The 14567-nt window shown below is 72.9% G+C and overlaps 1 protein-coding gene and 1 long non-coding RNA gene across 3 annotated transcripts; one reads left to right on the top strand and one right to left on the bottom strand.

Moving 5' to 3' along the window:
• Positions 1-5067: 5067 nt before the first annotated feature.
• On the top strand, positions 5068-7465 carry LOC119234878 (uncharacterized). The gene is made up of 3 exons (XR_005122702.2): positions 5068-5572; positions 6406-6675; positions 7128-7465. It is a non-coding gene; the product is annotated as an uncharacterized LOC119234878 (long non-coding RNA).
• A 1832-nt stretch (positions 7466-9297) lies between these two features.
• On the bottom strand, positions 9298-12869 carry JRK (Jrk helix-turn-helix protein). Of its 2 annotated transcripts, none has more exons than XM_037492190.1 (2): positions 12833-12869; positions 9298-11311 (listed from the first exon to the last, which is right to left on the bottom strand). In XM_037492190.1, exon 2 carries the CDS (start codon positions 10960-10962, stop codon positions 9313-9315), a length of 1650 nt encoding a protein of 549 aa, XP_037348087.1. In that variant the 5' UTR covers positions 10963-11311; positions 12833-12869; the 3' UTR covers positions 9298-9312. The 2 variants fall into 2 exon arrangements, with proteins under 2 accessions (XP_037348087.1, XP_054547915.1); XM_054691940.1 differs by lacking the exon at positions 12833-12869 and adding an exon at positions 11679-12165.
• Between the last annotated feature and the right edge of the window lie 1698 nt (positions 12870-14567).

Raw genomic sequence — 14567 nt, 5'->3', positions numbered from 1 at the left:
AGCAGGCAGCTCCCCTGCAGCCTCTGGGGCTCTGACACCCCACCCCGGGCTGCAGGCCGGGCCCCGCCCCTTGGCGACCCTGCGATGCTGAGATGCCCCCTTCAAGGTGGGCTCTGCCCCCAAATTCAGTCTTGGGAGGCCTCGCCCAGCCACACCCTCCTCCCCAGAGCCCCGGGACAGGCGCTGGGGATGAGTGGGGGGCGAGCAAGGAGGGACCCTTTTCCGTCCCTCACACGGGGTGGGGGGGCCCGGCTCTGGGCTCCTGTCAGCGCCGCCTCCAGGGCCTGGGTGGCGGGGCCTGGGCAGGGCCCTGAGGGATGCCAGCTGGCAGCGGGGTCTGGGGCCAGCTCGGACGGGAGACCCTGGCCCTGACCCCCGCCCCCACAGGCGCGGGCAGGTGGGCGGGAGGCCGAGGGCACAGACGAGGCGGCGGGGCTGGGCTGGGGACCAGCTAAGCGAAGCGGGAGATGGGCCTGGGGGCGGGCGGCCTGCCCGGCTCCACAGGACTTCTGAGAGTTAGGGGCACCACCCCAGGCGCCGACAGCGGTGGCGGGTCCCTGCCCGGAGGAGCCCTGAGACACCCCAGGGCAGGCAGGATGGACGGGGCCCCAACACCACCAGGGCAGGGCCGGAGCCAGGGACTGGAGGCCCGTGACCCAGAGCAGGGGCGGAGGCCAGGCCTGGGGAGCCCGTCCAGAGCCCGGGAGGGCGGGGGAGCCCGAGGCAGGCGCGTCCCTCCCCCTCCCCCTCTGGGCCTGTTTGGCTGGCGCCCCGCCCTGTCCCTGGAACAGGCAGCCTGTTTGTTCCGGGGCCCCCACACACCAGACCCCCCTCCTTCCCGCCTCCTGCCTCAGCGCCTCCCGTCCGGCCTCCAAGGGAAGTTTGTATTTTTCCAAGAGCCGCCTACCCGCGCTCCTCGCACCCGCGGCGGCCTCTCCGCACGAGGCCGGGCCGGCGGGGCACCGGGTGGCCGAGGGCCTGCCCTCCAGGACACCCCTAGGCCGGAGAGGGTCAGGGCTGGCCCGAGCCCCAGCCAGGGCCGTGCAGGACCTGCCTCTGCTCCTTCATCTGTGACGTGTGCACAGACCACGGCGCGTGGGTCACTCCATGAACACAGCGCCCGAGTCCCTGGGCTGGCCTGGGCACCGTGGGGTACGGGGAGATGCGGGTGACCCCCTCAAGTAGGGGCATCACCGTGATCCCCAAGCCGGCCGCGGGGGGGCAGGGCTGCTGGGTGGCCCTCTGTGCTGCAGGCACCAGCTGCCGGCTCACCCCCCGGAAATGGGGTGGGGGCGGGAGGCGTTGTGGCCCACGGCAGGGGTCCCCAGCACAGGAGGCAGATGTGCAGTGGGGACACCAGACACGCTGGGCCAAGGACCCGGCCACCTCTGCCTCCACGGGGTCTCATCTGCCCTCACCAGGGCCGCCCGCGGGCCTCCTGCGCGGCCCGGGCTGTCCTCTTCGCCCCGGCAGCGGGCCCGGCGTGGGTGGGCAGTGCGTGGGGGCTGGGCCTGAGCGATACTTCCCAACCTGGGGGTGTCCTGTCCACCCCCACCTCCGTCAGGTAGTAGCCGAGGGCCCACCCAACCCACGCACAGAGCAGCCTGTCCTGCGCTGTCAGGGCCGCATCCCCGCCCCGGGATGGGCCTCTCCGCCCTGGGCCTGCCCCTCAGGGCCCTTCATGTGCATGCGTGTGTGTGCATGTATGTGTAAGTGTGTGTGCAGTGCATGAGCATGCATGTGTGTGTGAGCGCACATGACCATGCATGTGTGAGCATGCATGTATGAGCATGTGTGCAGTGCATGAGCGTGCATGTGAGCCTGTGTGCAGTGTGAGCACGCATGTGCAAGTGTGTGAGCATGTGCGAGCATGTGTGCAGTGCGTGAGCATGCGTGTGCGAGCGTGCATGTGAGTGTGCATGAGCATGCGTGCGCTGGGGCCTCCTCTCTCCAGCCACAGCCTCCCCACCCCTGTGCCAGCCTGAGCCTGCTGGGGGGTGGGCTGGCCACTGGTTCCTGCCAAAGGACACCTCTGCCCGGGGCGGCAGCCAGAGGCGCCTACAAGCCTGGACACGGAGTGGGGCGGGGAGGCGCAGGGACAGGCGTGCGGGGCCGGGCCTGCGCCTGGAGGGGCTGCAGCGGGAGCAGATCTGAAGGTCCCACCTCGGCTGTGGTCTCCCGTCTGGACCCGCGGGCTGAGGGACAGTGAGCCAGCGGGCGGCAGCTGGGGAGGCCTGGCGGCCATGAGGGCTAGGGGTGTAAGGAGGGGCCTACCGGGGGCAGCCCGGAGCTCCCCGGGGTGGGAGTTGGGCGGCCCCCTCCCTCTGCCCCACTGGGCCCCCAGCCAGGCGGTGGGCTGGCCCCTGCTACCCGCTGAGCGCCCTTGGGGCCCAGATGCCGAGCCCCATGAGCGTCTGGTCCCTCACTCAGGGGTTCTCTGCCAGCTGGCCCTTGCCAGACACCCCCGTGCTGGGGGTTCAGGACAGCCCGTGCCAGGGAGGGGGCGCGGAGCCTTCCTGCTGTTCTGTGCACCCCCACTTGGCGCTCTCTGGCAGCTCCAGGCTCACTTCCGCGGCCATAAAAGGAGTGAGGCTGAGAATAGCTCAGTGTGACGCGCCGGAGCTTCCCCGCGCTGGCCCCGCGCTGGCCCGCCCAGCCGCCCGGACGCCCGCATCCTGCCGGAAACCGCGGTGGCCAATCAGGGGAGGGCACCTGCCGCCCTGCCGCCCTGCCGCCGGCCCTCGCAGTGACATCCCTGGGCCCTACCCCTGTCCACCCGCTCCTGCTGGACCCTGTGCCCATGCGGTGGTGGGCACCAAGGACATCTGAGGACACTCTCGTCCAGCATGTCCAGCCCTGCCCTGTGACCCCGCAGGGCCCCAGGAACCTGCCCAGCGGAGGGGGCGTGCCTGGTCATGGGCGGGTGGGCTCGCCCCGCTGGAGGCCGCCCCGGGCTGCGCCACGCGGTATGGAGAACCCAGAGGCCGGCCTGGGGGCAGTGCTGGGTGCTGCCCCTCCCCTCCGGTCACTGCCCCTCCCGCTCCAGCGCCCCCCCCCCCGCCCTGCTCCCACTGACCCCAGGGGTGTTCTCTGGGCCCTTCTGCCCGCGTGTCCGCTCCGGGAAGATTCTCGGCCTCCCGGCGTCCGCAGCACGGTGCTCGGCCAGGGTCTGTGCACAGCCCTGAGAGCGCTGGTCCATTAGCACGAGGCCCGCAGGGAGGCTGGACACCAGGGGTGCCCTGCACCTATGGGAGCCCCAGCTGTTTCTCTGGGTGCACCCTGCCCTGGACCTTCCCAGGCCCCGCCCCACCCCCTGCTCCATCACATCACTGGCCAACCTCTGACCCCAGAGCATGAGGCCACTGACCCCAGAGGTCACTGGGAGGGGTGGCAGCAGGGAGGGGTCGCTGGGCCCTGTGGCCCCTCGGGTGGGGCCTGGCAGGGAGGGGTCCAGCCCTGCTCACTGCGGGACCCACGGCGGCTCCTCCCAGGGGGAAGGTGCACCCCTGGGTGCTCCCCGAGCCACCAGGACCAGCTGGATCTGAACTCGGCAACCTGCCTCACACCCCTGCCCTCCCTCCGAGTCGCGTGTGGTCAGCTCCCACCCCCAGGGCTGCTGTCGCCCTGAGGACTGGAACCCCTCAGCGCAGCCGTGGTGGGCGTGTGGCGGCGGGGGTGCCCGAGTCACGGGAGGGGCTCAGCAGCAGCTCCGCTCGCCGGGGGACGGGCGCCAGGGCCGCTGGCCCCGCTCGCCCTGCTCACGAGACAGGACGCTGGCGGGGCGAGCTGCGAGCAGGACCGCGGGCCGGGGCAGCGGTGCCCGGGAAGCAGCCTGGCGCCGCGGCCCTCCAACCCCCGCGGCCCTGCCCGCCCGTCTCCACCCCGCCAAGCAGTGGAGTCAGCAGAGCACTCTGAGCCCCACACCCCATGGGGCCGGCGCCGGGGGCAGGGGGCTGAGGTGTCCCGGGTGGGGCGAGGGCAGCCAGGGGGCCGCGGGAAGACTGCAGGGGGCAGTGTCCTGGCGGGAGGGGTTCGGGGTTCGGGGGAGAGGCGGGGTCCTCCCTGCCTCGGCTGGGACAACTGGCCCGGGGCCTCTGTCCAGCCACACAGCTGGCCCTGACGCCGGCCTGCACTCCGGCCAGTCCAGCAGGGTCCCAGTGTGCGGGGGCTGGGGGCGGCGGCGGGGGGGGGCGGGGGGCCGCCCTCCGAGCCCGCAGCCCCGCCCCAGCCGCACTAGTGCCACCTCCAGGCTGGGAGGCCGTCCTTGGAGCGGGCTGCCGAAGGGTGACCGCCACGGCCTGGCCTCTGGCTGGGTGAGACCCCACTCGTGCCCCCACCCCGGGCCCGCACCTCAGGCCTTGAGGTGGCACAGGAAAGCGCGGGAGGGAGGCCAGGCCGCTGGGCCCCTGGACTCGGTCTCCCACCCGCCAGGGCTGGATAGAGCGGGTCTGTCCCGGCTCCACGGCGCAGGCGGGCGCGGGTCCTCTGCAGAGCTGAGGGGCTCCCCGCGCGCCCTTGCCTGGGACCGCCTGGAGCTGTGTGACCCGGGGTCCGCCCCCGGCCGCCCTGGCAGACACAGGCCCCGCCTCCCCGGCTCCTCCTTCAGGAGCTCAGCTGGGCAGCCGTGGGTGGCCAGAGGGTGCAGGGGGTGGTCGGCCACATCGCCCATTGCAGGCGGATCCCCAAACCTGGGCTCCTGGCCACACCCACCGCCTTGCCCCCCTTTCCAGGCTCTGCCTGCCTGGGCCATGCCGGACTCCGCGGGCACCGGCCCAGCGCAGGGCTGCCCCCTCCCCGGGGCCCCAGCACCGCCCGCCTGCCGCCCTGGCCCCTCCTCCCCTCCGGGGCGGCTCCTCGCGGCTTCAGGCCTGACAGGCTGAGTCACGGCACCGCTGACTCACCTCCGGGAGCCCAGCCTCCCTCCGAGCCGCCTTTGTCTGGGGCCGCGCGTCACGCTCCCGCCCACCCTGACGCACCCGCGCGTCAGGCACCCCTCGGCCCAGGTGTGTGTCCCGGGCTCTGCCGCGCCGCAGAGGCGGGGCCGGACCCCATCTGCCCTGTGCCCTGGCGCGTTCACGGACCCTGCGCGCCCAGTCCCCGGGGCCACAGGCCAAGCCCGGCGCAGCCAGCACCCTCAGGAGGCCGGAGCGCCTTCCGCTTTCGCCAAAGGACTGAAACCACCCTCCTCCGGTGGCTCTCAGATCCAGCACAGGCCATGGGTCCCGCCGTCAACCCCGTGCCCAGACAAGAGCCCCTCTGTGCCCGGGGGTGGAGGGGACTCCAGGAAGCCCCCAGCCTTCCAGGCACAGGGAGCAGCTGGTGATGTGTCTGTAGCGCCCCCCGCCCCCCGCCCCCTGCCCGGCTCAGGGGCACAGCAGGTGCTCGTCCACCTTGGAGGGCTTGGTGTCGGGGATGGCGGTGGAGGACAAGACCGGTGGATCACAAGCCCCCGAAGAGGAGGGATGGGGCGGCAGGGCCCACAAGGAGCCCCAGCACCGGCTTGGGCCAGTCACAGCTGGTCCTGAACCCCGACTCCGGACGGGGCCGAGCGGGCCTCCCAGGCAGCTGGAAGGTAAGGGCCAGGATGCCCAGGGCGGGCGGCTTCATCACCAAAGGACCCCCACCGGCTGAGCCCCAAAGCCTCCTCGCCCTCCCCGAGATCGGCGGCTCGGGCCTGGTGGGGCCCTGGTGACTCGGGCTTGCGCCCGTGGGCGCCCATGGGCGCAGACACAGAGCCCGGATCCCGGTGGGACGGCCTTCTCACAGGATGTGACAGGGTGGAGGTGCCGGGGCCCAGCACAGCCTGTGTCCACAGGAGCAGGCAGCAAATGAAAGTTCTAGAAGCTTCGACCAGAGCTCAGCCAGAGAAACCCCCATCTGAACTGGCCTCGGGGACGCCCGTTTCCAGGCTCTGCCTGCCTGGGCCATGCCGGACTCAGCAGGCGCCCGCCCAGCGCAGGGCTGCCCCCCTCCCCGGGGCCCCAGCACCGGCCCAGCTGCCGCCCTGGCCCCTCCTCCCCTGTGCCTTGGGCGCAGCCTCTGCCCCTCCTCTCTGAAGCGGGGAGGCCTGCACAGGGCTTGGGAGTCGGGGACAACTGATCAGGAGCACGGGGTCAACTCTAAGTATGGGAAAGGCACAGCCCAGCGTCCCCAGGAGTAGGGAGGTGTGGCCCAGCAAGGAGGGCACAAAACCACACAGGGTGAGGGGCAGGGGCCAGGCGGCGGGTTCTTCAGTGGGATCAGGGGCTGGTGGGGGATCAGGCAGGGGTGCAGATGGTGCGTGTGCGTGCGGGAGCTAGATGGAGGGTGGCCGTGTGCTGGGCCAGCCCCGCAGGACTCGCGCCCCAGCGCAGACAGGGCTCCGGGGCAGGACAGGCACTGAGGGCAGGTCTCTGTGCCGTGCAGGCCGCTGCCCCTGGCTGCTCTCAGCCGCAGGCCGCACAGCCACTCCAGGCAGAGCCTCAGGACCGTGGCAGGAGCCTGAGAAGAGCCAGGATGAGGCCACCTCCCCGGCCAGCTGCCAGGGGCCATGTCCAGAGCGTCCTCGCCCTCACTGGTCTTCCACGGAGCCCCCCGGCCTGGCTCAGTGAAGGCTCAAGCCTCCATCTGCGCCTGTCCTCACCGGAGGCTGCGCCACAGGCAGCCCCAGGGCCCACACACGGCAGGACCGACGTGGTAAGAGGGACCAAGGGGGGACGTGGGGGGCGATCAGTCACTCCCTAGGGCCTGGGCCTGCACATGGGGCCTGCCCCGCTAGCTGGGCCCAGGAGCCCCCCATCCCAGCACCCCAGGGATCTGCTGGCTTAGCCCAGATTTCCAGGCCCAGATGCGCCCCATGGACCTGGCAACGGACGCCTGCTGCTGGGCACCGGTCAGAGCCGGCCTCGCCCACCCGCAGTGCCCTGTGTCTCCCTGACTGGCCAGTGGCTGAGCTCAGCAGGGGCTGGGGGTGTGGGGTGCCCCCGTGCTGATTCCTGGCCCCCCAGGTGAGCCCACTCCCTCCGACCCCCGGGGCTCCCTGCTGACGGACTCTCGGTGGCCCCAGCTCTGCGGGGCGCCCCACATCCTCACCAACACCTTGGGCTTGTCTTTTCAACTATGTTTTTATTGTGTCAACCTTGCAACAGAACACTGACCACTTAGCCCGGCGGAGGCCCGGCCAGCGGCAGCGTGCACTTGGCTGTCGGCTTCCGGAACGTCATCCTCACTCGGCAGCGCCGCGGCCCCCGGCACGACCCCAGGCCTCGCTGCCACCACGCCCGGGAGGCGCGGCATGGACCAGCAGGGCCCTGGGCTGCCCCCTCGCACAGGAGCCGCTGCCACCCATGGAGCCGAGGCCCCTGAGGCAGGACCGCGCCTGGTGGGCTGGACAAAGGGGGGTTTAAGAATTGGTCTTTGCTCCACTGAAGCGCTGTTTCTGCTCTTCTGTCACCCGAAGGAGGGGGCCAGGCGCACAGACGGCGGCCTGGGCCTGGGGGCTGCACCCCGCGAGGGCTGCCAGCCGGCCGGTTGCGGCACGAGCAGCCGCCCCGGCCTCTTTCAGGACACAGGCGGCTGGGCTGGGGCTGCGCAGGCACGAGCGCGGAGAGGACAGGCGTGCGCGGGCAGGGGGGGGTGGCCCCCGGAGGCCGGGCCCGAGAGCTGCACAGCCCGGCCTGCCCCGCCGCGAGCTGCTGTTTTAAATAATGTCTCGGGTTAAAGGAGACTCAGCGCGAGCCCATGGCCTCTCCTTCGGAACCACAAGGAGACTTACGGCTCATCTGAGGCCCGGCAGGGAAAACAGCCCTTCAGGGAAGCGCGCCCGGAGGCGGGGCCCATCCACAGCCCTGCAGGGACGCCATGTCTGCATGGCCCCCAGGGCCCAGTCTGGGCCCAGGACCCCACCTGCCCCTAGAGGAAGGGCCTCTAGGACAGGCCGGAGGGAGGGGCCGACCAGCGTGACTGACACCCCACCTCCCCACGGCGCAGGGCAGCCCTGCTCAAGGACCCCCAGGGGACACCGTCCCAACGGGCATGCTGGCCTGCCGGAGGCGGGAGGGCCCTGCAGACTGAGGAACAGCCCCAGAAGCCCCAGGGACAGGGCGGCCGCAGCCTCCCAGACTGCGTTCCTCAGGCAGGCCTGTCCCCAAGCAGCCTCCCTTGCTCAGCTTCCTACACTGAGGCTGGGGGGCACCAGGACAGGGCCTGGCCTGCTGCCCCCACCCCTTCCCTGCAGCCCCCCAACATGAAACACTTGCGGCACGGGTGGTCCACGCTAGAGCCCCATCGGGCCCAGGCCCGCCGTGGGAAGCGCAGACACCAGCGCTGGGAAGAGGCAGGCCGACGGGGCCCGGGCAGAAGCCACTGAAAGACCCCCAGCCCCAAGCAGCTGCCGCCCACCCTGCGTGTCCAGGTGTAGCCACGGCGGGGGTGGGGGGTCCCCCGCGGCGCCCCTGAAGAATGCTCATTGGCCACACGTTACTGACCAGCCACACAGACACGCCAGGGCAGGAGCCAGTCACTGCCGAGAAGAGGCCGGCCTGGGGTCCCGTCTGACAGGGCAAACCGTCCAGAGCCACCAGGGGACCTGTCCCTCTGCTGCCCCCCAAAGTCCTGCTGCTCAAGCCCAGCTGGGGCGAGGGCCCGGCCCCTCCAGCAGCTGCAGCTCCCTGGCTCCAGTCCACGGCGCCAGGACGCAGGGGCAGCGCAGACACCCTGCCCAGGAGCGGGCCCGAGCGTGGGGCGCCTGCTGGCTCCACCACCTCCACGGACACACCACAGGGGTGCAGGACGGGCAGCAGCGCAGGTGACCCTTGCACGGGCGGGGCAGAGCAGCGAGCGGCTGGGGTGGGCAGGTGAGGCAAGGCCCGTGCCAGCCGCTCGCGCTCCACCCCGATGAAGACTCGCTTCGGAGGCCAGCACCAGCTGGAGCCTCGCTGAGATCTGCGGCACGTGGGGGGACCAGGCTGAGCCCGCAGTGGCTTAGGGGCGCCCACCACGGGGTGGGGGCTCCAGAGCAAGGACACCTCCCGGCTCTCACCACATGGGGACGTGCAGGCGGGCTCCGTGCGGCTGAGGACGGCGGGCGGGTGCGCACAGGGCTGCTGGGCAGGCCAGCAGGTCGGGAACCCGACAGCCCGGTCAGTCTGGGCGGCTCCCCGGAGACGGACCGCCTCCCCCTCAGGCTCAGGCAGCGGCCCCGCGGCCCGCGCCGGGAGGCTTTGCACACCGGGCTCCGCGGCCTCCCAGGCCTGCCCTCGTTGCGGAGGCAGCGCAGGCGACAGCGTGAGGCCCGCCGACGGGGACCGGAAGCGCCGTCCCGAGGCAGGGGCATCAGTTGTCGGAGGACGAGCAGGGCAGCGGGGAGCGCTCCTGGGGGGCCTCGAGTTTGACCACGGCCCTGAGCGCCACGCGCCCCCACGCCAGCTGCCGCTGTCTGGCGAACACGGCCCGCAGCGCCCGCAGCTGCCCCGCCTCCTGCGCCGTGAAGCAGGGCTGCCGCTCGGCGAAGCGGACCACTGTGTCGAAGGACTCGGCCGCCTCCGCCCAGGCCGCCTCGTCGCTGCCCCCAGGGCCCGTGCCACCCAGCCTCCTGACCGGGTCTGTCCGCCCCGCGGCCTGCGCCGACTCGGGGGCCACGGGGCGGCCCTCCCCCCCCGGCCCCGTCCGCTCGGCAGCGGCCCCCCTGTGAGGCCTGCCGCCGGGCCCGGCTGGGGCCTCCTTCACCAGCTCGATGACGTGGGCGAAAGTCTGGCTGGGGGGCTTCGTCCTGCCGTGCTCAGCCTCCTCCTCGGAGGACGAGCCTTCTGCCAGCGTGACCGCCGGCCACAGCTTCCTCCAGGCCCGGCTGAAGACCTGGCCGGCCACCGCCTCCCAGGCACAGGCCACGTTGAGGACGGCGTCGCTGATGCTGTAGCGGGGGTGGAAGCCCTGCAGCGCCACGGGCGGGTTGACGAAGCTCCTCATGAAGGCCCTGCGGATGCCCTGGTCCATGGGCTGGATGAGCGAGGCGGCGCCGGCCGGCAGGAAGATGGTAAAGATGTTCTCCGACGCCAGCTCGGCCTCCTGGGGGTGGGCGCGGGAGCTGTCCAGCAGCAGAATGGCCTTGCTGTCCTCGGGGAGGCCCCGCGCTCGGAAGTGCTCCCTCACCGAGGGGACGAAGATGTGGTGGAACCAGTCCGAGAAGATCTCCGCGTCCACCCACGCGTTGCCCTGGGCCTTGTAGGCGACGGGCAGGTGCTGGATGCCTTTGAAGGCCCTGGGGCCGCCGCCCTTGCCCACCACCAGGGGCTTGATCTTGTGCGAGCCTGTGGCGTTGGCGCACATCAGCACGGTCAGCCTGTCCCTGCTCTGCCTGAGGCCGGCCCCAGCGGCCCCGTCCGGCCCGGGGCTGGGCAGGCAGCGCCAGAAGAGGCCGGTCTCGTCCGCGTTGTACACCTGCTCGGGGCACAGGCCGTGCTCGGCGGCCAGGCTCCGGAAGAAGCCGCAGAACCGCTCAGCCGCCTGGTGGTCAGCCGCCTGCCTCTCGCCGGCCGCGTCCAGCTTCTTGATGCCGTGCCTGGCCTTGAAGCGCCAGAGCCAGCCGCCCGAGAAGACGCAGGGCTCGGTGAGCTGCATCTGCTCGTAGAAGCCCTTGGCCTTCTCGATGAGCATGGGGCCCGACACGGGCACGCCCGCGGCGCGCTGGGCCAGGAACCACTGGTACAGGGCGCGGTCCAGGCGCCCCAGCTTGGGCGTGTGCAGCGTGCGCCGCCGCTCCAGCGCCGCGCCGCCCTCAGGGCCCGCGAAGAAGCCCAGCAGCCGGGCCTTGTGCGCGCGGATGTCGTAGAGCGTGGACATGCCCACGTTGTACTCCTGCATCAGTGCCCTGCGGCTCTCGCCCCGCTCCAGCCGCGCGCAGATGTCGATCTTCTCGCGCAGAGTCAGCACCACCCGCTTGCGCTTCCCCCCGGGGCCCCGCCCCGCAGCCGGCTCAGAGGCCATGGGCAGGCGGTCCCGGCGGGCGTCCTGGGCGGGCTCCGGCTTCCTTTGCCACGCGCCCACCCCGTTCTGCCAAGCCCGGGCTACAGGAGCGACCTCTGTCCTTCCTTCATTCCCCCACTAGGCAAGCAACCTCCGGTGCAGCCGTCACGGGCCTCACCTGGCTGCAGGTCCTGGGGGGGAGCAGGGCGGCGGCGGCAACACACCAGGCAGGACCCTCCGCGCCACCTGTCTCCAGCCTCTCTGCGGGGCGGTGGCCGCCTCTCCCCTCAAATGCAGGTAGGGAGCAGAGGCTTTGGGTGACTGGGCTGTCCTGACTGAGCCGTGGGCCTCCCACACGAGGCAGCGGGAGCTGGAAAGCATGAGAGAGGTGTTAGGAGCGCGTGCCGGGCCACGGTGAGCGCGTCTGAGATGGCCGTGCATGCGGGCAGCCACGAGGAGGTGGGCAGAGGGTGTCCACGGGCCACCGGCACTGCCCAGCATCTCCCGGCTGGCAGGGGGTCAGAAGCTGCGCTCGGCATTAGAGGTGGCTCTGGCAGGCCCTTCCCAGACCCCTCCCTCTCCTGTCACCACTCGCTCGCTCGCTCGGCTGCCTGACCTGGCCACCTTGCAGATACACAAACCCGCGAGCCCTTCAAGAACAGCCAAGGAGGGACCGGAGATGCTGCGGGGTGCAGGGATCCCCGAAATCCCCCAGAATGAGGCGCCTCCAATTCCACCTGGAGCAGAGCCCTTGAACTTGTCTTCAAGGCCTCAGCCCGCTGGACAACTCAGCCCCACAAGGGACCGGCTTCTCCCACAGCAGCTCAGCGCCCGAGCACCGTGCAGCAGCAGGCAGGGAGATGGGCCAGGCGGGGCGGGAGCCCCCAGTGCTGGCTAACCGGCTAGTCACAGACTGATGCCGCAGCCAGCACTGAGAACCACCTCTGCCCAGCGGGAGTGGCGATGCGCATCCCCAAGTCCCTGGGCCGGGGGGCAGGGCAGTGGGTGTCTGGTGCAGGAGCTGCGGGCCGGGCCCCCACCAGGCCCCACCAGGCCCCACCGAGGACTGCAGCAGGGCTTCCTCCCAGCGGCCGCGCCTCCCGTCTGGGCCCCGCAGCCCGCCCCGCAGAACCAGGGAATGCGGCCCACAAGGAGGCGGCGTCGGGCTTACAAAGGGGCAGTGACCCCCAAAGCCAGCTCCGGCTGCCCCGCGGCCTGGGCGCTTGCGAGGGCAGGACGCCGGCGGGCGGCCCCGGGGGGCGGCTGCCCCTTGCGCGGGCCGGCTCGCGGGGTGCCGCGGGGGCGCTGCCAGCGGCCGGAACGCCCGGAGGGGGCGGGACCCGCCCTCAGGGGCTCGCCGGGCGGGCGGGCAGAGACCGCCGCTCCCGGACGGGCCGCGGGCAGGGGCGTCCGCGGCGAGACGGGCCGTCTCTGGGCACGAAACTCGGATGCCGCTCCCGGGGCGGGGGAGGACGCGGGGCTGCGGCCGCGCCGCTCGGGGGCGCCGGGGGGGGGGCGAGGGGGGCGCCGGGGGGGGGCGCCGGGGGGGCGCGGGGGGCGCGGGGGGGCACCGGTTGGGCGCGGGGGGCGCCGGGTGGGCGCGGGGGGCGCGGGGGGGCACCGGTTGGGCGCGGGGGGCGCCGGGGGGGCGCGGGGGGGCGCGGGGGGCGCGGGGGGGGCGCCGCGCCGTCTCGGGCCCGGCCCTGCGGGGACCCCGCGGGGCTGCGGCCGCGGCGGGGCGTCAGGGACGGACGCTGAGGCCGGGGCCGGGCGGGGGCGGCGCGAGGGCCGACGCCGAGGGCCACGCCGGGCGGGGAGCCCGCAGGCCCGCGCGGCGCCCGCCGGGGCGGCCGGGGCCCCGAGGGCGGACCCAGGGCCCGGCCCCACTCACCTGCGGGCCCGCGCCGCCTCCGGCCGGAAGCGCCCCGTCCCTCGCCGGCCCCAGCCACTTCCGGACGCTCTAGGTCGCTGGCGGACTCGGCCTCTCGGTGGTGCCTGCGCGCCCGAGCGGGGCGGGGCGGGGCGGGGGCGGGTCCTCGGCCGAGGGGGCGGGGCCGAGCCGCGCCAGGGAGGGGCGGGGCGGGGCGGGGCGGGGCGGGGCGGGCGTGCCCCGCGCCCGGACGGCGCCCTCGGGGGGCCCGAGGCGGGGTTGAGCTCCGGCCCTCCCCCGGCGGCGCGGCCGCGGAGCCCCCCGAGTCTCGCCTCCTCACGGCTGCGGCGGCCGAGCCCGTCTCCCCGGCGCGACCTTGAGAGCTGACGCGGGGCTGGCGGCCGGCCCCGGTGGACGGGGCGGGGCGGGGTCCTGGGGGGCCGGGGACGCCCCGCTGTGTTTCGCACGCGGGGCAAATGTGAGTCTTTGGGGCCCGGAGGCGGCCGCGCCGCCGGGCCCCGGGGTCCATGTCCCGCCCCGCACATTCAGATGCCGTGAAGTCGGGGTCCCTGGGACGCAGGCGTGGTCCCGGGCCGGGGGGCCGCACCCCCGCGTCCGGGGAGAGGAGGCAGGAGGGCGGGAGGCGGAGAGGCCGCGTGAGGATGGCGGCGCGGGGAGAGGCTCGGGCCGGCGCGCCGCGCAGGAGGGTCTCTCCCCAGCCCGGGACGCTCGGGGGCCCAGCCCCAGCCCCAGCCCGACGGCGGCCGCCCTCCGAGGCGAGGCGCGGCGTGAAGCCCCCAAGTCCGTGGCCTCTGCCGCGCGACTCCCTCCCCTGCCAGCCCTGCTGGTGCCCGGCACGCCAGCCTCACCATCACCCCACTCCTGGGTGACCCCTTCGGCCACCGACGGCCGGCGATTCCCAAGCTCACGGCCCCAGTCATCCTGCCCCCGGGGCGTCCAGGCCGCACCCAAACCCCCTGCAGCCCCCCACCGGTCTTTTTTTTTTAAGATTTATTTATTGATTTATACCAGAGCTGGGGGACAGGCCAGAGGTGCAGGGGGTGAGAGGACTCCCCAGAGACAGAGCGGGGAGCAGAGCAGGCGGATCCCCTGACACACTGCTGGGGGGAGCAGCGGGAGACAGGGGAGGTCTGCGCGCCCTGTGGTTGCTCCCTGGCCGATGGGGATCGAACTCGTGCTGCAGAGGCTGCGGGTAGCTTCATAGTGCGGTGCTCAACCCCTTGCGCCACCAGGGGGGCCCCTCCCCGACAGGTCTTTAAACCTGAGCAGCAGCCCTCCCATGGGGGCCTCCCCGCACAGCCCCCCTGGGGAGCCACAGCCTCCTCCCTCCCTCGCTCAGTCCCCACCTCAGCCGGCCCTGCCCTGTCCCCGTACCCACACCCGCCATCAGGAGCCCTGCCTGCTGCGCCCCGACACCCGCACTCTCGGCCCCCTCTCGCCCTGGCCACCGCCCCGCCCCGCCCAGGCCTCGCTGACCCTCCCGGCCTCTGCTCTGGCCATTGCCCCTGTGTGGGCCTGTTTTGTGCAGTGGGCAGAGCAGGAGGCAGGGGCACAGAGCTCACCACCCTGCGGGCCGTCCGGGCCCTCCCCCGCGGGAGGGTGGCTCACGCGAGCCCGGCCCTCTGCTGCCGCCTCGTGGACACGCGAGCACCTCCCCGAACCTGCGTGGCGCTGGCAGGCGGCTGCTGAGAGCGTTTTATTGTTCAAATATTTATTTAAGTTTTTCTACTATTTA

This window comes from Talpa occidentalis, unplaced genomic scaffold, assembly GCF_014898055.3.
Source record: "Talpa occidentalis isolate TD23 unplaced genomic scaffold, MPIMG_talOcc4v2.1, whole genome shotgun sequence".
In the NCBI taxonomy this organism is placed as follows: domain Eukaryota; kingdom Metazoa; phylum Chordata; class Mammalia; order Eulipotyphla; family Talpidae; genus Talpa; species Talpa occidentalis.
This window is presented reverse-complemented; position numbering and strand designations above follow the sequence as displayed.